At 45.9% G+C, this 20,776-nt stretch overlaps 1 protein-coding gene across 3 annotated transcripts; it reads right to left on the reverse strand.

Moving 5' to 3' along the window:
• Positions 1 to 1,269: 1,269 nt before the first annotated feature.
• REM2 (RRAD and GEM like GTPase 2) lies at positions 1,270 to 15,966 on the reverse strand. Of its 3 annotated transcripts, none has more exons than XM_083471344.1 (5): positions 15,774 to 15,966; positions 8,304 to 8,590; positions 7,272 to 7,345; positions 4,376 to 4,583; positions 1,270 to 3,201 (listed from the first exon to the last, which is right to left on the reverse strand). In XM_083471344.1, exons 1-5 carry the CDS (start codon positions 15,806 to 15,808, stop codon positions 2,927 to 2,929), a joined length of 879 nt encoding a protein of 292 aa, XP_083327470.1. In that variant the 5' UTR covers positions 15,809 to 15,966; the 3' UTR covers positions 1,270 to 2,926. The 3 variants fall into 3 exon arrangements, with proteins under 3 accessions (XP_083327470.1, XP_083327468.1, XP_083327469.1); XM_083471342.1 differs by having other exon boundaries at positions 15,849 to 15,942; XM_083471343.1 differs by lacking the exon at positions 15,774 to 15,966 and adding an exon at positions 9,764 to 9,865.
• Between the last annotated feature and the right edge of the window lie 4,810 nt (positions 15,967 to 20,776).

Here is a 20,776-nt window from a genome sequence, read left to right on the forward strand (position 1 = left end):
GAGTGGAAATTACATCTTGGAGGGTCCTCCATACTGGTGGGTTTTCTGTTTGGCTTGTTTCTGTGGATGCACTTTGCAATTTTAAGAACACAAAGAAGAGCCTTCTGGATGAGGCCACTGACGCACCTCGTCCTGCCAGCCAGCCAAATGCCTGTGAGAAATCCGCAAGCAAGATTTCAGCACAACAGCATCTTCCCTGTGGTTCCCAGCAAGTGGTAATTCAAGAAGCATGACTGCCTCAGCGAAGGTAGCATTAGCCATTGTGCCTAGGAGCTGCTTATAGCCTTGTCTTCCATTAATTTGTTCAGTCCTCTTTTATAAGCCACCTTGGCTGTCGATATTGCTGCTGCCTCCTCTGGAGCCAAGTTCCGTAGTTTAACTATGCATTGCACGAGGAAGTACTTTCTTTGAGTACTGACTCACTAATAGGGAATTAGTGGTGGATTTACACTGCCCTGTCGTCCACACGTTCTAATTCACGAGTCGTTCTGCGATGCTTCCTCCACTGCCAAGTCTGGAGGTGAGATCTTGCACTAAAGCACAACAAAAAAGAGGATTTTGTGGTATAAAATCCTGCAGGATTTCATCAGGAAGTTAAGGGACACATGCCAAAAGCCGTGAGCTTAGCCACCTTTTGAGTTGACCCTTATTTCAATCGTGTTGCGTCCTGATTAATTCCCTCTGGGTTCGAGAGCTTTTCTCACTGTTCTGCCTTGCGAAAATGTGATCTGACCTGCTGAGCTGAAGTACGGTTCAGCAAAACCTTTCTTCCGATTTTTCCGTGCATCTGATCCAATTCAGTGGGTAAGATTGGATTGATTTTATTTTTTATTTCGCAAGGCACAGAATGACAAGAAAAGCGCTCTGACCCAGGGGAAACAGGCTGAGGAAAGGTGTGGATCAGCCAATCTCCCGCAAAACACTTGAGGGCAAACATGGAAAATGGGCTCACGTATAACTGCCCTGACCCGGCCGTGAACACAATGGATGTCCAGTGCGTTTGAGCTTCTCATCCTACGCCCCACCCTGCTGTCAAACGTCCATTTCTTGAGTAGGAGCTGTGCACTTTCAGGATAGCATAATTTTCATGGCCTTTCCACAAGTAATCTCCTGGCTTACCACTCACTGCCTTGCCTCCTGCCTTGTTCTTCTTGCCCTCTTACAGCTTCCCTGCCAGTCCATCCTTTTACATCCCTTTCCTTGGTTGCTCCCCACACCCCACTGAGCAACCCCTGGCCCAGATGCTACAGGTTAGATAAATGAAGGTACTATAATAGAAAATGGCTTTAATTGGAAAATAAGCACACAGCATTTGTCAGGCACTCATCCTCAAGGTGGTTTTTTGTTTTTTTTTGGCAGGTGTGGGGTGTACATATAAGGCTACATCCTTCAAATCCATCATTTTGGAATCTGAAAGCAGTCTTCTTCCAGGAATAAAATTCCTGTCCCTTTAAGAAAAGAACCAGGCTCCAGGCTGGTTAAGCATTAATTGTTCCATTTCATTATTGGTTGTAGCCTTCAAAACAAAAGGTCCAGCAAGTCAGTCAGAAGACACACACACACATCCCTGCCCCACAGTCACAAATGCTTTGAGGTTTGTGCCTTTAGTCTGCCTCTTAAAAGGGAGGTTATAAGCTACGGCATGTGGAGAATTCTCCATCTGTAGCTGAATTGAAAAGGCTGCTGTTGCGATGGCTTCTTTAAAACGATGTGCTAGATATGGCGGTTAACTGATAATCCATCTTCCACAACGACTCTCCTTAAGGAGAGCATGCCCTTCAGGTGGGTGATGATATTAAAAGAAAAGCATATGTGTTTGGTATTTAAAACAGCAATTCCTTTGATGAATTCCTTAATAATATTTTTTAAAAAAAACAGAACAATTGTTTAAAAGGTGAGCACTGGCAGAGGAAGCATCATTAAGCAAACGAATTAGGCTTTCCAAAGCTGCAGTTAGCTGGCTGAAATAAGCACAGGGTTGGGGAACGCCCTTATGTGCTCTTTAAAAGTGAGGTACACAAAGCTTTAAAGGTGCTGTTCCTCCACTGTGTCGATGCAATGAGATTGAAATATTCCCCAGCTGGTGCCTTTAACTACCTTTTCAAAATTGAACATTTAAGCGAACACAAAGCATTCCTGTTTGCTAGACCATACAGGAAGGGACATTCTAAAGTCGGTGCCTTTAAGCAAGGGCCTCTGAAAAACTTCCACTATTTTATATCTTCGGTATATGTACGGACGCAGAGGGCAGCAAAAAACAGCACCTCTAAAAATACCTCCTAAGATATAGCAAAGTAGCACGACGGATAAGGCTTTGCGCAAAGAGTCTAGGGGCCATTTGTTTACATACACAGTAGACGTAACGTTTCACTCTAGAGTTAGTGCCTTGGGGGGAAAAAATCTTGTCCCATGAGAGATTATGGGCACCTGAGTGTCACGGACGAGAAAGGAACAGAAATCCCAAACAAAAGTCCTGAGTCTCTTGACTGAAGCGTTTTGTACCAGTTGGGCACCTTTAGGACAGACACCCTTAAAGGCAGACAAGAAAATAAATCCCACAAGAGTGGCACAAGCAATATTTGAAAAGGTGAGAGGCACGGGAGTTTGGAGAGCAGGTGTCTCCAGGTCCTGTAAAGCATACTGTATATTAAATGTGTGTTCTTTGTAAAACTTGTTTGTTTGAGAAGCCCTCTCAAGGAGCCAAGCTGCTGCACAGGAGCAAATAGTTTATTCGGTTATGCATTGAAGATGATGGGAGGAGAGCTGAGCCAAGGAGGATTTTGGGAACCTTGCTATGTTTGGGAACTGCCCCTGGCTCGACGTGGCTGCTCTCCTGAGCTCGATGCAGCTGGGAATAAGGGGAGTTTTATGTGTTTCCTTTCATTGCAGAGATTTCTGGCATGCTGGCGATGGGGAGCCATGGGGCTCATAGCACTGAAAGGTCGTTGCAGGATTTTGACCTCTGCTTGAAGAAGCGTCCATTCCTCGGCACCAGGCTAGAGAGGAAGCGTTTGGCTTTCTTGGTGAGGCTCTCGCGCCGGCCCCCGGACCCTTCCCTGCTGAAGCCATCGCCCTCGCGCCGACGGCGGCGCAGCCGTATCTGCCGCACGACGCCTTCAAAGAGCTCCTCCGTGTTGTGATGCAGCGCCGCGGACGTCTCGATGTGCTTGCAGTTCATCATGACAGCCAGGCTGCGGCCCTCTGGATATGGAGGCAAGAAACATGAGAAAATAAACTATACCGTATATGGTGGACATGTCCAGAGATCAAAAAATTTTGGGAGATGATCCATGAAGAGATTAAAAAATAGATAAAAGTATCATATATCAAAAGGGCAGAAGCATATTTACTAGGAATCTTGAGTAAGGATATCCCCAAAGACAAAATTAACATCTTTCTGTATGCAGCAGCAGCAGCGAGAACCTTGGTAGCCAGTCATTGGAAAGGAAATTGCCGTATTTTTCACTCTATAAGACGCACCAGACCACAAGACACACCTAGTTTTTGGAGGAGGAAAACAAGAAAAAAAAAATATTCTGAATCTCAGAAGCCAGAACAGCAAGAGGGATCGCTGCGCAGTGAAAGCAGCAATCCCTCTTGCTGTTCTGGCTTCTGGGATAGCTGCGCAGCCTGCATTCGCTCCATAAGACGCACAGACATTTCCCCTTACTTTTTAGGAGGGAAAAAGTGAGTCTTATAGAGCAAAAATTACGGTATATCCCAACAAAAGGGGAATGGTTATGTAAACTATGTGAGTACCTGGAGTTAGCAAAATTGACGGATTTAATAAGGCATAAATCAAAAGCTATAATTCAGAAACAAGGGGAACGCTTAAATGAATATTTGAGCAGGGCTCAAATACAAAAGTTTGGTTGTGCCTGGACTAACCTTGTGAAGAGTATAAAGAACATAAAGATTTGACTGACTATGAAAGAATCTAAGGAAGGGAAATGATTGAAGAACAGATGTAAAGGTTAATGCGGTGGAAGTCTTTTATAATATTTTAACTAAGATTTATATATTTGTAATGTTTGAAGCATGAATTTGGTAACATGGGTTACGAAAAGTATTTTTTTCTTTTGTCTTTTTTTTTAGTTTGTATTTTGGAAAAGATGTATATAAACGTGTTTATAGTGTGATGCATTGTTCTTTGTTTATCTTTTGTTGTCTTTCTCTTTTCTTGTAAAATTCAATAAAAAATTAAAAATGAAATGAAAAGGAGAAAATAAGCGAGCAAACAATTCTCCTGGGTTCCTTCTCCTGCCTCGGCCCTTCAGAAAGAACGAATTATTCCAAAATGGTAGACCGGAAGCCACCTGGATGGTGCGCAGGCGATCTCCCCACTGTTTAGGGAGCGGCGCCTCTGGCAACTCACCTTCGCGTGAGACCTCCCGGGATCGCGCCAAGTCGCTCTTGTTCCCCACCAGGATAATAGGGGGGTCTGTCCGAGGGCACCCAGCCCGTAGGCTCAACAGGGTAGGGGGGACCCGTGTGAAGCTGCGGCGATCGGTCACCGAGAAAACCAACAGGAAGGCGTCTCCCGTCTGCAGGCAGGATTCCTGCATCCAGCCTCCAGGATCTCCCTGCGGAGAAAAGTTTGCAGGGAGGGAAGAGGTCAAAGTCAGGAAAAGTGAGGGCATGTACATGTCCAGATCATGGGCTGCCAACCTTTGTTTGACAACAAGCATTCTGGGGGAAGTGCCGCGGGCGCCGGTCACAAAATGGCCGCCGTTGGGGGTGTGGCATAATAAGACAAAATGGCTTCCCACTTGAACAAAAGACAGGACCACAATATGGAGGGGGGGACCCACTCCTGCCTCCCAAACAGTGCCTGTCATATATTGGGGGCAGGGAGGGGCTTGGAAGGGAAATCTACTGAGACCCACGCTGGTGTGGATTATTTGGTGATTCTATCCAGTTATAGTTCACAGCTACACACAGAATCTATTGTTATAGACATTTCCCCTGTTAAATCTTAGCTAGTAAATCATGCAATTTTTATTTTTCTATATCTGTATGTGATTTTTAAAAAACCAGAAACACACAGAAATTGTTCTGAAGGGAAAAAAAGTTTTGGAAGTCATAACGAGCAACATGTTCAAAGAGGCAACCTCTCTCTCTACAAGAGCTACCTGCATGTTTTGTATACGTGGATGATATTAAACAGAATTACATTAACCAAAGCTGCACCTTTTAAATATATTGGAAAGTGTAATGGATCAATCCAGCAGGTTAACAGAGTGAATGTGACAGCGATATTAACCAGGGTGGCTGTTGAATGTTTCTGATTGGTGCGTTTGGATACTGGAAAGTTCAGATAAACAGGAGTGTGTTATTCACATTTTTTTGTTACAGTATAATTATTCGCATCTCACCTTTAAGGATACGAATTGTTCCAAGGTGACTTACAACTAAAGTCAAAACACAATAATCAAAATCGCAATTAAGATAATATTGAAACATATAACAGCTCCTCAGGATCCTTCCCTGGGCCCTTCCAAATTGGCAGCCACGGGAGGGGAGAAGACATGCAGGTATTTGAAAATGGCAAGACTTTGATAATCGAGGAATTTGGATAATTGTAATGCAGATAATGGAGGTTCTATTGCTTATTCTCCTTGGCGGTTGGATACACTCTCCATGTATTTGCATAATGGCACTGTATGCTGCTATCAAGCCGCCCAAGAATGCTGCCAGTTTCCAGAACAATTTGCATATTCGTGCCTGTCAGTGGTATACACCCCCGCCTGACTCCCAAACGGCTGTGTTAATTTAATATGGATTTGCATAAATTTGCATACCACTCTCCCTCACTTCAGGGATGCTGGGCAATTTTGGAACGTATTTCCATGCAAACGAGATGCTAAAACAAAACAATAATAAAACAAGGCAATTCCATCCGGTTGTCTAGCTTTGCATAAATCTTGGATATAATTGCATACGTTCATCATAACCATGCCATGATTTTTTTTGCATAATTTTGCCTTGTTTCCGTTTGCCCCTTGCAGTAACCAAGAGCTGCAGAGAAAACTGCCCTTGCCAACCAGAAATCCCACTCCACAATCTCTAAAACATTCCGATATTGCCTAGCATTGCCCACAATATTCTCTAAGCCTTAAGATCTAGAAAACTGGTTCAAATAAACAATAACAACAGAGATTCTCAGAATGCTGGATTTGTAACTGACTGAGAATTTCTGTAGACCTGAAAAATTGCGGAATACCCCAATTTTGAAAACAGAAAACCAGGGCAGATGCTGCAGCCACCTGTGTAAATACTCTCAATCTCATCAGGATGAAGTCTGCTATGTTCTGTGCTAGACTGGTTAGATTGGGGCTGTCACCCATTTAAAGATACATATTACCATTCGTGGGGCAATGAATCCACTTTGGAAGATGGGTAGCTCACAAAATGCTGTTTGGGGAGGAAGAGTAAATTCCCCTCCCATGCTGCTACGGTCCCAATCCACCCCTTCTGCTCCTGATGACAGCTGTACGTTAAAACTAAAAGGAATGAGAGATCAAATCACAAGTCTCCAATGTATGGTCCGGTTACAAGTTTTGATTCAGTCATCATGCCTTTGCTTATGAACAACAGCTTTGAAGACCAGAGCACATTTTCTGTGGGTGGTATTCAGATAAGTCATACCCAAAGTAAACCCACTTGAAAGGAACAAAACAAGATGATGTTAGGCCCGTTAATTTTGGTGGGTCTGCACTGAGTAAAACTTCATTGACTATATCATCTTTTGTTGTTTTGGATTACAAGTGGTTTGTGTCCTAGCAGATGCTTATTTTAGAATCAAAAACATTCCTTCATTTGTGTGTAAGAGATAACTCTATATGGTCATGCCTTCCATCTTATGGTTGACACAACTACTTGCATTAATAATAAATTTTAAAATGTTTCCGGTGTTGCAAGATTTATCAGCTTTTAGATGGGATGAGAAGAGAAGACTCCCTGGAAAAGACCCTGATGTTGGGAAAGATGGAGGGGACAAGGAGAAGGGGACGACGGAGGACGAGATGGTGGGACAGTGTTCTCCAAGCTACCAGCATGAGTCTGACCAAACTGTGGGAGGCAGTGGAAGACAGGAGTGCCTGGTGTGCTCTGGTCCATCGGGTCATGAAGAGTCGGACACGACTAAACGACTAAACAACAACAAAGATGGGATGGAGAACTTCTTGCTGTAATATTTCTCCCTCTGCTGGGGATGACGCTCTGGATATATCCCATCTCGATGGGTAGGAAGGTGACCAAAATGCACCTACCTGGTCCCAGATGTCATATAATATTAGAGTGACTTCTTCATCATCTACGTAGAAATTTCTTTCGTAGGAATCCTCTGAGGGAATAAAAGAAATGTGGAGGGGGAAAGAAAGGAGGGGGAGGAGGTTTAGTATAGCTTGAGTATCGCCTTACAAACTATTGCCAGATATGTCTGTACCATCAAATATCCACTTTGTGGCTGATTTGTCAAGTTATATGGGTAGAATGTGACCATATTCTATTCAAAGGAGACCATGAATGGGACTAAATTAGCCATGGCCATTAATTTCAGTGACTCTGCTCTGAGCAGGACTAACTGCAATCCTATACATTTAATAGTTGGGAAAGTTAAAGGGAGCCTAGGAGAGCCTTCTGGGTATAAATGTGGGGTAGGAATTAGATAAATGAAATTATTTTTTGAGAACTATCTCAAGGTAGTGTACCCCTCACCGAGTCACAATTCCCAGCAACCTTTCGCATACATCCTGCCCATTATTTATTTGCAAGTGTGCTTTGAAGGCTTAGTGTGTACACAGCCTTAGACACAAACACACACTCTATGTATATTATATGATGTCAGGTTTTCAAGATAGCAGCGATTTGAAACTTTTCCAGAAGATCTATCCCAGCTTCCCATACTTCCCCCCCCCCTCAGGATTTTAAGAAAATCACCAGCGCAAAGTCAATTCCCACAGCCGTCACTTTGAGATTCTGGCCTAACAGCTGAAATTCAACACAAAACCTCCATTTATCTGGAGAGTTTTGACCTTCCCCTTCCTCAACAACAATGCTATGGAAGGCAGAAATTCAACAGGTGAATGGAGAGCAGGATGCTGGGACTTGATGGGCCTTTGGTCTGATCTAATATGGCTATTTAAATCGATAAAAATAAAATGTCCTCAGGTGGAGCACGCCGTTCTCTCCTGTTCCCCTTCTGCTGCATGTATGGCTAGAAAAGCAGCGCCTCTTGAACCTCTGCTGTTTTGCAGAGTGAAATATTGCAAGGCCATCCCCTGGCATCTTCTTGGGCTCACCTGTGTGCTCTTCCTCGTGGTGGGGGCCCCCTCTAAGGCCTCCGAAGATGGCCGCCAAGGTGGTCTTCCCCACCCCGCTCTCGCCAAGCAACATGACTTTGTAGGGGCCGCGTCCTCCTGCAGGGCTTGCCCCCCCAGTGCTTCCCACTTCGGGGGAGCTGGGGGGAGAGTCCAGTTCGTCCACTGCCGATGCCCTCACCAGCTGGTGCTTGATGGGCAAAGGCATGCTCCCACGCCGTGGTCCGGCACCCGCCAGCGCCGAGGGCAACGTCATGGTGGACGGCAAGCTGCAAGAACAGGGGCAAGATGCACAAGAGGGTCAGCATATCCTTTGAGCAGGTTGTTGGAAATCACAGGGAGCCCACTCAGGAACTAAAACAGGAGCGTGCCATGACAGAACAACTGAGAGAAGAGGATTTTGTTGAATCTAGGGCGCCAGAGACGGAGGGAGCTGCAACCCAGCAGGACTACAAACTTTTGGATTTAGTAAATGAGCTTGGAAAAAATCAGACTTGGAAAGAAAAAATCTGGTTTGGTTCGGAAATGGGGGGCTGGATAGACCCCCCCCCCAGGGAGATTTGGACTTTTCAAGTCTGGAAAGGGGTCGTCAGATGTCTGGAGCTGTGTGGGCCCCTAACTTTGAAAGGAATCTGGAATATGCTTGTAAATTTTACATCGAGTTTGGATTGGACTATGGAAAAGGGATTGTTTTGTTGAAGAAGGTCAAAAACACTATCAAGCGGGAGTTCTCACGAATAAAAGGGACATATAAAGAAGAGCTACGGAAGGGACATGGAAGTGACTTAAGAGCCTCGGATATAAGGTTGCCAGGTTAATGTGCTAGATTAATAGGGCAAAAAGGACTGACAAACCCGGGACCAGGAGAAAAGGACGTTGGATGAAGACTGGACTTTATTCTTTTTACTCTTATTATTAGGACTGCTTTTAAAATTGATGAATGTTAGCAAAATGTTGAAATGAAATTATTTGGCTCTTATTAAAATGTTATAAGAAATAGGCAAGATGATTAGGGTTTAGGAGAAGTTGATAAAAAATTAAGATTTAAGTTTTAAACCTTAAGGTCTTTTATAAGATAATATGATATTAGATTAAGGTAATGTTATGACAGAATATTATGAATTATGGAAAGGATTTGCTGTTATTGTTATAAAACAGGCTACAGGAAAAGGGAGGAGGAGGTGGTCAAGGAAAGAAGGTATTGAAAGTAGAGAATACGAAAACGATGGTTTCATTTTTATTTTTTATTTTGATATTTTTATTTTTTTTGTATAAAATCTTTTTTAAAAATCCTTTTTTCAATAAATATCATTTAAAAAAAAAAAGATGCGCAAGAGGGTCAGAGCATTTCAGCACCAGGACACATCATGCACACAAAATATTTTCAGGCGCGATTCAGGCCACTGAAACCACTCAGGGTCAGGGGTCAGATAACTCCTCACGCGCCAACATTTCTCCAAAGGAAACAGGGACATCCTAAGGAAAAAGTGGGAGCTTCCACGATCAAATCAGAAACCGGGTCGGCTTCTCTAAATCCGGGACTGTCCCTGGAAAATAGGGACGCTTGGAGGGTCTCAGGTTGCCTGGGACCCAGATAGCAGAGTTATCTTTGGTCACAACTGCCCCATGCGTTTAAAGCACATTTATGCCACTTCATGGCTTCCTCCAAAGGATCCTGGGAACTGTAGGCTACCTCATGGAGGCACCATTCGCAGCACCCTTAACAAACTACAGTTCCCAAGATCCTTAAGGAGAAGCCATGTGCTTTAAATGGACTCTTAAATAGTTTTTTAAACCCAGAATGTATTGGGTTTGTGCTGGCGTTTTCATTCTTGTTATTTGTATTTTATAACGCTGATTATTTTTATGTTACTTGTGTGGTTCTTCACTCACTGGCTCTTTACCACAGAAAAGGACAGTCTGGGAAAGCAAATTGATCCCATTAATTTTACCATGGGGTGTAGAGCAGGGGTTGGCAACCTAAGGCCCATGGGCCACAAGTGGCCTACGGGGGTCGTTTAACTGGCCCACAAGCCACCCTTGAACCAAGCCGCCCGCTTGGCGAGTCCCCGTCCCGCCCGCTGCGCTAAATCAGACACCGGAAAATAGACACCGGAAATCATGGGCGCGGGCGCTCACGCACGCACACGATCCTGCCCACAGAGGGATCTCTGCTGGAGTGAACCAGCCCAGGCGAGGAAAACCTTGCCAACCGCTGGTGTAGAGATATCACAAGGTTGTCCAAAGATACTCAGTGTACTCTCTGCCCCAAAAATAATGTGTGAAAAAAAAGGAATATGGAAAATGTTGTGGGTTTTGTTTGCCTGCCCTTTTGTAGCTGAGATGTCCACAAGTATCTCTGAGGAAATCTTGAGTTATCTCTAAATGGTAAACATTATTTTCATCACAGCACCATGCCGCACACAGAATACCAACTAGGCTCGTGTGCCAGGCAAATAGCACACATTCTCTGAGGCAATGCCTATGTTCCCACGTGGTATTTTATGGCTAGCAAAATACAAATATATTCACCAAGGGCATGACAGAAGGAGAAGGAGGGAAGGATGCTGAGTGCACACCATTCATTTACAACCCATTTACCTCTTTAACAGTCATGGCTTCTCCCTCCAAAATACTGGGAACTGTAGTTTACCCCCACAGAGCTACAATTCCCAGCTCCTTTCATAATGCACAGTTCCCAGCATTCCTGTGTGTGTGCGCTTGAAATCTATGTTGTGTATGTAGCCAAAGCGTGTGCAATACCGTGTATCTGTTCTGCAGGTTTTCAACATGACACAACACACAATCACGCTTTGGTTAGAAGCACCAAACTCCCCTTCTCTTTCACACACACACACTGTAGAGCTAGAGACACAGTAAAGGACATAAACAATGCACATCTCTCTCTCAGAAACACACAAACAAGCACATTTTCTCTACCTCCCTCACTTGCACATTCTCTACTTCACAAACACATTAAAACTACCCATATTGCTGAGTATAAAGACAGGCAGGCAGGCAGGCAGACACAATATTCGATGGTCTCTTTGTTTATTCAAAAATTTACACTCTGCCTGTTCTCCATGAGCTCAAGGCAGTTAATCACGCAAGTGAAAATAATGGTGGAATTTGATACATGTCTGTATAGAAGACTGCCAGTTACCAGGGACTGCTAAGCTGAAGGAGACCTGGGGTCCCTGGGAGGATACACCCCCTTTTCTCCCAGAAATTACATCAGGGCAGGAACAGACAAGCTTGGCCCCATCCATTGGCCAGTGAAGGTTCAGCTGCTCAAACGCTTGCTTTCCTCTTCCCTCCCCAATCGTTATTCCTTTTGAATCATGACTCAAGATTGTGAACCTGCAGGCAGGGGCTGGTGTACTTTTTAATATACACACAGTGCTTTAAAAATTGTGGGTACTTTGTAAGTGTCAAATGAAAATTTAAGAATGCAACAATATTTCTACTAAACAAGTGAGCATGGGGCAGCAGGCTTAGTTTGCAATTTTAATTAACAATTTAACCGCCTTCAACGAAGCAGCCATAAAACACTAAGAAGAGAAACAGTACAGCAATCATTATATTAATTAAACATAATTAAACCATAGCAATTGCTACGGCTTTTATCCAATGCCAGCCCTGCTGTGTCATTGAAGTGAATGGACATGACTTAGGTTAGTGGGTCTAATCTAGCTGGATACAACTTGTCACTTCCAAAAATGGAGCAACAATTTATATCTGTCCTCCCTCGAAAGAGATAAGATTTTGGAGTGTCATAAGTAAAGCTATTTGAGATGCTACAAGGCAGGCCTCCCTTTGGAGGGAGCCACTGAAAAAAAGGCCCTTTCCCTTTTCCAAATCAGGAATATTTCTGGGCGATACAGCACACACAGGAAGATCTCTGATTATAACGATCTTGATAGGGAAGCAGGTTCCCATAGGAAAAAGTGGGTCAAGTCTCATTCTCTGCTCCACGGGAAATAAATGGCTTTTCAGAGACACCCGGGGTTGAAGCTTTGGTGTCTGAATTGGCACATAGAATTTTCTCCAGGGTTGACCCTTGCGTAGTTTGACATGTAGGGCGGGGTATTGCCATCCCTCATAGCTTGGCTCGCTTTCTTGAGCTACCAGGCACCTGGGAGTCTATTTCTGTTCTTCAGTTATGGTTTGCATATGGGCCTCTCTCTTTCTAAGTCAGGGGAGTGTGAATAAGTGAAGCTGCTCTCCCACCCCGCTGCTTTTTCCTTTCCACCTTGCAGACCTCCTGTTCTGCAATGCAGACAGAACTTCAACTGGCAGAGCTTTCTCTAGGTTGGAGATGCAATAACGGAATACATTTTGCCTGGCGTGCAGTTTGTACAAGGCAGAGGAGGAGCTTTGCTGGGGTAGGGGGTGGGGTGGCCATCTTAAAAGGACAGGTGGGAACAGCCTCCTGGCTTTGGGCAGAAAAGTGGACTGCTTTTACAGCTTTCTAATTCCACACAACACAGCAATAAACACACCTTCGGGAACAGCCAGGGCCTGCCAATAAAACCCACATGTGGTCCCCTGCTTAGAAGCATGTACAAATAGAACGAGAGAGAGAGAGAGTAAACACAAACGCCTTCTGCTCACATAGGACAGACACACCCACAGAAAAAGACACCAGCGTTGACACCAGCCCAGGGAGACTGTGTCAGTTTGACACCAACACACAACAGGACTGAATCTTATGTGCACGTGGTCCCTGGGGAAACACACCAATACTTGTGGCAGTGTCACAATGCAGGCGGACGCACAACAGCACGATCGCCATGTGCGTGCAAAAGCCATGCATGCTTGGGTTAAAACTATATCCTCATTCGATCCACCTGATGGGTTCAGTAGACACTGAAACACAGAGGCAGCCCAAACTATTAGGTTCTCTGTGTATGCACATCAACAGAGGGCATGTGCGTGCCCGCAACTGCACACCGTGGCTGTATACACACACTGTGTGTATTGACTGAATTTATAGCCCAGCCCACCTTCCTCCCAAAGGAGCCGAGGGTAGCAAACAAGGGGTTAAACAATAATCATATCTTGAAAACGATTCTGGCACAGATGAAAACTGGGAAAGACTTCAGATTCAAAGGCTTGTTGAAGATGTTCGGGTTCAGCAAGCACCAAGAAGACAACAGAGATGGCGCACATCTGATGGTCAAGGGGAAGACATTCCAAAGGGCAGGTGGAACAACACTAAAAGTCCGATTTCTTCATTGTGTGGAACAGACCTCCTAATAAGGTGGTGCCTTCAGGAAGCCCTCAGCTGTAGATCTAGCGGGTGTGTAAGGGGTGAGACAATATTTCAGGCGTCCTGGTCCCACGCTGTGTATGGACCAAACTAGCATCTTGAACTTATAGCCTGGTAGCTAATTGTACCACCCCTAGAGAATACTGGGAACTTTAGTTTACCCCTAACAGAGCTGCAATTCCACTTGTCAAACTACAGTTCCCAGGATTCTATGGGGGAAGCCATATGCACCGTGCGCACACAGCTTCAGACTCAAAACATAGCTGAGGTTTAAGCGGGCATCACAATATATCTCTCAGGCACCCAAATATGTGATGCATAGGTTGTCTACTGAACACTGAAAGAATATGGAGGCATACACAGTAATGCTACACAGACACATCAACATTCCTCACTCTGTGAGCCTAAAAGCAGAGATAATACCACTCCAAACATCAATACTTACACAAACCTAATTATCCTCCATTTCATTGACTACTGGAATGACAGGCGTCTACGGCATGTCACTCACGACCCCGTGAGCCGCAAGAACAAAGAGCCAACCCAAATATAGCTGCACCATCGGGGAATGGGTTAGAATCACAGAATTGTAGGCTTGGAAGGGACCCCTGCGGTCATCTAGTCCAACCCTCTGCAATGCAGGGATCCAGTGCTAAAGAATTCCTCACAGATCTCTGCCATCCAATCTCTGCTTAAAAACCTCCAAGGAAGGAGATTCCACCACATTCCAAGGGAGTCCATTCCACTGTCAAACGCTTCTTGCCGTTGGAAAGTTCTTCTTAATATTTAGCTGGAAGCTCCTTCGTTGCAATTTGAATCCACTGGTTTAGATATTTGAAGATGGCTATCTTATCACCTCTCAGTCTTCTCCTCTCCAGTCTAAGCATATGCAACTCCCTCAACCATTCTTCATAAGGCTTGCTTTACAGACCCTTTGTCAAAGCAGTGTTGTGTACTGCAACTACTTCTGCATGGGGACCCATGGCACACTCGCTGTGGAAGCACCAATCTCACCGATGGCACAGACACACTCTTTTATCCGCACGAGCCCTCTCGTTCCTTACGAACGCTGCTTGCAAGCGAGGTTACACGCACCCACACCCAGTGCAGACAATGTGCGTGTCCTCAAACACCACCATAAAACCAGGAACACGAACATTAAATTGTACTTTTGGCTGTTGCACACCAAAGCACATGCCAATCATTTCTCCCAGTTTGCAGCTCTGAGCGGTGGGAGGAAACCAGCTGCCTAAAGGGGTCCTCCAGTGCGGCTACCACATCAGACAACTTACGACAAACTCGTGAACATTGTGACAACACTGGCGAGCACTGCACATCAGACCCATCGGATTTGACTAGATTCTTACTTGGGAGGCAAAATCCACCACGCACCATAAAGGCGAATTCAGCTGAGCCGAGATGGACTGTCTGTATTGTATTCTCAGTGGTACTCAGTTGTCTGAAGGAGCCCATGTGGTGGGTTTGATCATCTCCCTTTACCCCCACCCCCCACTCCACCCCCCAGCTTGCCAAAATCTACCTTGCTGGGAGTGTTGGAATCCTTTAGGGCAGTTAGGGTGCCTTTTCCCACCAATCTGGTATGATGGGAGCAAGGTGGAATAGAGTTCGAATATCCGCAATTGTTTCGTGCAAAATTCCAAGTCAGAAAAGTGTGCTGGCTGGCACATCAGTTTAATAACCGCTTAGATTGTGGCAGGAGCGTTTGCAGCCAGGCGACAGCCTACTTTGTCGGATGCCCCGAGTCGAAGATGGGGGCTTTTGACTGTCCTCAAGTCTCCGACAGAGGCATTCATGCTCTGCCATGTTCTCCGCTCATACCCACGCCGGCTGGCACACGCTGTCTCTCACAGACATCTGCTGGAGACACGGCGACAAAGGCACAATACCCTGTGGAGGGGACAAACCCCTGGCTCCCACATAGCCTCCCCCCAACCCCCCCCAACCCCCACACACCAGAGAGCCTTTATACCCAGCTCACCGCCTGCTTTTGAATGGTGGTAGGTAAAATGGGGGCCTTTCGCCCCTTGGAAGATCTGCCTTCCTCCTCCTCCTCCTCCCTCTTTTTGCCTCCAGAGCTGTCAGCTAAGCCCCCCATTTAAAACCCCTTCTCCTCCTTTATTAAAAACAAAAAAGCAGGAAAAATAACAATGCAAACAAACCTGGGAATGCCCCGCGCTGGAGGAGAGTCGCACATGTTTGGAAACTGCCAGGCCGGTCTGTGTCCCCAAACCCACCTGTTCGCGAAACGCCAAGACGCAGAGGCGAGGATGCCAAATTCTGGAGGGGATCCCAGGTTATGCCCACAGCTCCCTGCAGCCCTAATGTGGAGGGAGGGAGGAAAGAAGGAAGGAAGGAAGGGGGAGAATTAGCAGGAGGGATGTGTTTGGATGATAGGCAGGTGGACCTAGGCGAAGGGGGTGTGTTTATGGAGAGGGGAGAGCGTGGAGGGGGGGAGAGAGAAAGAGGGAGAGAGAAAGAGGCTGTAAATGATTGGAGGATGGATGGAGAGGGAGGGAGGGGGAGAAAGGTGCACGGAGGGAGGCACAGCCAGATGGGAAGCAAGATTAGGGCATGTATATAGGGGATTAAGGAAGCCTATGTGTCTGTGGATGGGTTGGCAAATTGCTAGGCAGGAACACTTGCACTGGGAACGGATCAATAGGCTGATTAATTTTAGGGGGACGAGGGTGCTGGTGGATGGAGGGAGGAGAGAGACAGGCAAAGGAGAACACACACACACACACACACACACACACACACACACACATATCTATTCTGCCTTTCGGCTAGAAAACTCAGCTTTGAAACCCAACATGATGAAAAGGTGTAAAAAGATATAGCATGGGCTTTGTTTTCCCTCCACCGAAGGAGGCAGTGTGTCTCTGAACGCCAGTTGCTGGGGGAATCACAACTGGGGAGAGGGCTGTGGCACCCAGGTCTTGCACGTGTGGCTTCCTAGAGGCCTCTGCTTGGCCACTGTGACAATAGGATTCTGGGCTAGGTGGCAGGATCCAGCAAGGGTCTCCTTCGGCCTTTAACACCTTTCAGAATTGGGCTTGGAGGTGCTGTGGTCGATTCTGCTGCAGGACACAGTTACACACCCACCAGCCCCTTCCCCCTGAACAGTGTCCACAAAGAGGGTGCCAAAATTGGGGGTAAGGTACCTGCCTTGCAGTGAAACTGCCTGCAGGCGACTCAAGGAAGTGAGCCATGCTGCGCACTGTAGGTAGAGCAATGTAGAATTAACGATAGAGGTATCTTCTTCTTCTTTGGCGATCACTCGTAGCCGAGTAAGATTGTCTTCCATAAATACAGTTTTAACAATGAATCTGTAAGTGACTGTGGAGGCCAATTCTGGATCCACAGTGGGGACATTGGTTTCCAGGCAGGAGCTGATCACGGTGTGGATTTGCCAAGCGTGCCTTCCTCCTAGCACATTTCTCCCTTGCGTCCTGAGTTCGAGTGTCTTCAAAGCCCATGACACCTTTGGTAAAGGCTGTTCTCCAGTTGGAGCGCTCGCAGGCCAGTGTTTCCCGATTGTTGGTGTTTATACTACATTTTTTTAGATTTGCCTTGAGAGAGTCTTTAAACCTGTTTTGTTGACCGCCAGCATTACGCTTCCCATTTTTAAGTTGGGAATAGAGTAGTTGCTTTGGAAGATGATCATCAATATCAGTGTATTGGAAGAAGCAAAGATAGAGGTATATCTGTGCGTGAGAGACCCTGAGGATTTGGAACGGTGACTCCCATCTGTTCTAGGCGTTTAAAACAGTGTCATACAACTTTATAGGGTCATGGCTTACCCCAAAGATTACTGGGAACTGCAGTTTGGAGAGTTTTTAGAAGACCCCCCCCCCCTGCAGTGCTACAGTTCCCAGAGTGGTCTGTCCATCTTCTAAGGGAGCTCTGCGAATTGTAGCTCTCTGAAGGGAATACAGGGGTCTCCTAACAGGGGTCAGCATCCTCAACAAACTACACTTCCCAGCAGGGTTTTTGGACTACAATCCCCATCATCCTTGACCACTGGTCCTGCAAGCTAGGGATGATGGGAGTTGTAGTCCAAGACAGCTGGCGACCCAAGTTTGGGGAACCCTGCTTCCCGGGATTATTTGGGAGAAGCGCTGACTATTTAAAAATGGCGTGTCACTGCTTGAAATGTACAGTATAGCACAAATGGGGCCAAAGAAAGAAATATGGTGTGTGTATATTTGTTTGTGTGTGTGTGTGTGTGTGTGTGTGTGGGAGGGTATTTGTTGGAAAGAGTAGAGAGTGAGAGCCTAACGCAAAGAGAGATATATATAAGATAATGAGAAAGTGAGCATGGAGGGATAAACAAAGGAGACAGATGGATGGGTGGATTAAGGGAAAGACTGATAAGGGCAATTTGTGTGATTGCGAAAGCACATTTGCAAAATCCACTCTGCTGTAGCCAGTGCTGGTCCTGCAGCAGAGCAGACCCACTGCAGTTAATTAACATGGCTAAATTAGGTTCGTTGATTTCAGTGGGTCTACTCTAATTAGAACTGTGTATGTTTATTGGTTTGTTAAATTTGTATCCCCGCCTTCATCCCAAAGGAGCCCAGGTTGGCAAACATGGGTGCACACAAAATCAAAACAATGCATTATTTATTATTATTATTATTATTATTATTATTATTATTATTATTATTACCTGCCCCTCTATTTTAAACAGCTTTAAAAATATATCCAAAACACTGATGCAGTCATCAAGGTAACTGATGATGTGGAAAGACGGTGAATGTTAGGTGGATAAATGAATATTCAAAATAGTCACGGGAGGAAGAAAGAGTAAACAAAGTAATTGGATGGAGAATGAAACCAAGAGGGGGTGGGGGGCTGTGGAGCATCCATTGGTGAATGGTTTTCGTCTAGGAAGGGGATGGGCAGAGATGAGAGAGAGCGCACAGGAGAGACTCTCTCCCTCTTTAATGAGGCTGAATTAGCTGCTCAGCCTAATTAGGCAGGGGGGAGGGAATTATACAGTTAGTCACGGGTGGGAGGATGCTAATTAGGCATAATTAATGCCTGCCATAGGGTGAGAGAAGGGAGCCCCCCTGGGAGACACAGGAAACAAGGCTGAGGCTGGCTGGGCCCGTGGGGACCCTCTGCGGGCAAGCTCCCCCTCCTGCATGCTGATTCTGCTCGTTTTGTGCTTAGAGGTTGAGGCATCCGAATGACAGCACACCTGGTCGCTCTGCAAGGCCTGGTTCAGCATCCTTGCGCTTTCGGCCTCTCTCTCTCTCTCTCTCTCTCTCTCTCTCTCTCTCATACATTCAGCCTCAGCTGCAATCAGCGAGGCGTCCTCCTTGCCCTAATTGCAGCCCGGGGAGGATTTGAACTCATGGCCTTTCTGATCCTCGGGAGGCAGTTTCCATGCTGTTGGCAGGGCAACAGACTGGAGCCGTTAAGAGGCAAGGGCGGCGGTAGAGAAAGGGACGAACTCTGGGCCTCTATTTTCCATCTGTGTTCATGAATCCAGAATGACCACCCGTTTGGCACAGCAGTGCGGCATGTGGAAAGCTTTCTGTGTGAACAAGGCCACCGATGCAGCCTGGATTATATTAGCCCGCAGAGCGAAGCAACCCCCTCAACCTTATGACTGAAAATAGTTATTTTTACAAAGTTGCTGGGATTTCCCTGTTTATTGGTGCCTGGCAGCTATGCCAGCTGCAGTTATGTCCCAAACAGTCGCTGAAGTGGCTACAAACCCCCTCACCCACAAGAACTTTTAGGCTGGGGAAAAAGGGTATTAAGGGATAATCTTGGTAAAGGATTATTTGCAAATAAAATAGCCTGTCCTGTTGGCTGTTGGTAGTTGATCACTTCCCCTCATGCTGTTTTCTTTGCAAACCTTCCCAGGTAACAGAATTTGGTGATCTGTAGTACTGGTTTGTAGTACTGAATTTACTGCATGCTGCTTAGTTAAATCAATCTGAAGTGTGTGTAGATACATTTGTTAGAAGAGTTGAGAAGGAACATCAAGAGGCCCTCTTGCAAAGGCATAATAATATAATTATTATTATTTATACCCCGCCCATCTGGCTGGGATTCCCCAGCCACTCTGGGCAGCTCCCAATAGAATATTAAAAACATGATAAAACAACAAACATCAAAAACTTCCCTAAACAGGGCTGCCTTCAGATGTCTTCTAAAAGTTATAGTTGCTTATTTCCTTGACATCTGGTGGGAGGGCGTTCCACAGGGCGGGTGCCACCACCGAGAAGGCCCTCTGCCTGGTTCCCTGTAGCTTTGCTTCTCACAGTGAGGGAACTGCCAGAAGGCCCTCAGTGCTGGACCTCAGCGTCCGGGCAGAATGATAGGGGTAGAGACGCTCCTTCAGGTATACTGGACCGAGGCCGTTTAGGGCTTTCAAGGTCAGCACCAACACTTTGAATTGTGCTCGGAAACGTACTGGGAGCCAGTGTAGGTCTTTCAGGACCAGTATATATAGCCTTGGCGGCTACTCCCAGTCACCAGTCTAGCTGCTGTAGGCTTCAATCACCAGCTTCTTCAGAGCCTTCACAGCTTGACTTGTGCTAACTGCAACAAGCAGAGGGCACTGCCACAGACACTTTCTTGATTTACCTGCACCAGGCAACACATCTCTCTCTTCCCGCTTTTAGAACTGCGTGGGTCCACTGGCTGAGTTATCTTCACAGCAGCTCAACAAAGGCACTGTTTTTGTCGGTTATGTCTCACATACAGGAAACTGAGACTCTGAGCGAAGACGACTCCGAGCCATCCGTGGCTTGTTTCCATAGCGAAGGCTTTGGGGCTGCTGTTCTTACAGACTGATGTAGCAATCTGTAAGAACAAAGGGTCCCGATGTATTTTCACCCACATACCTCAGGTTACATGTCATATGCTTCAGGTTACATACACTTCAGGTTACAGACTCTACTAACCCAGAAATAGTGTTTCAGGTTAAGAACTTTGCTTCAGGATGAGAACAGAAATCGTGCTCTGGCAGTGCGGCAGCAGCAGGAGGCCCCATTAGCTAAAGTGGTGCTTCAGGTTAAGAACAGTTTCAGGTTAAGAACGGACCTCCAGAACGAATTAAGCACTTAACCTGAGGTACCACTGTATGTCTTTGCCAAGTATCCTGGGATAACGTCAAGCCATTCTGTCTTTCTGTGGCTCC

The sequence above is a fragment of the Podarcis liolepis genome, assembly GCF_965112155.1.
Source record: "Podarcis liolepis genome assembly, chromosome: 13".
NCBI lineage: Eukaryota > Metazoa > Chordata > Lepidosauria > Squamata > Lacertidae > Podarcis > Podarcis liolepis.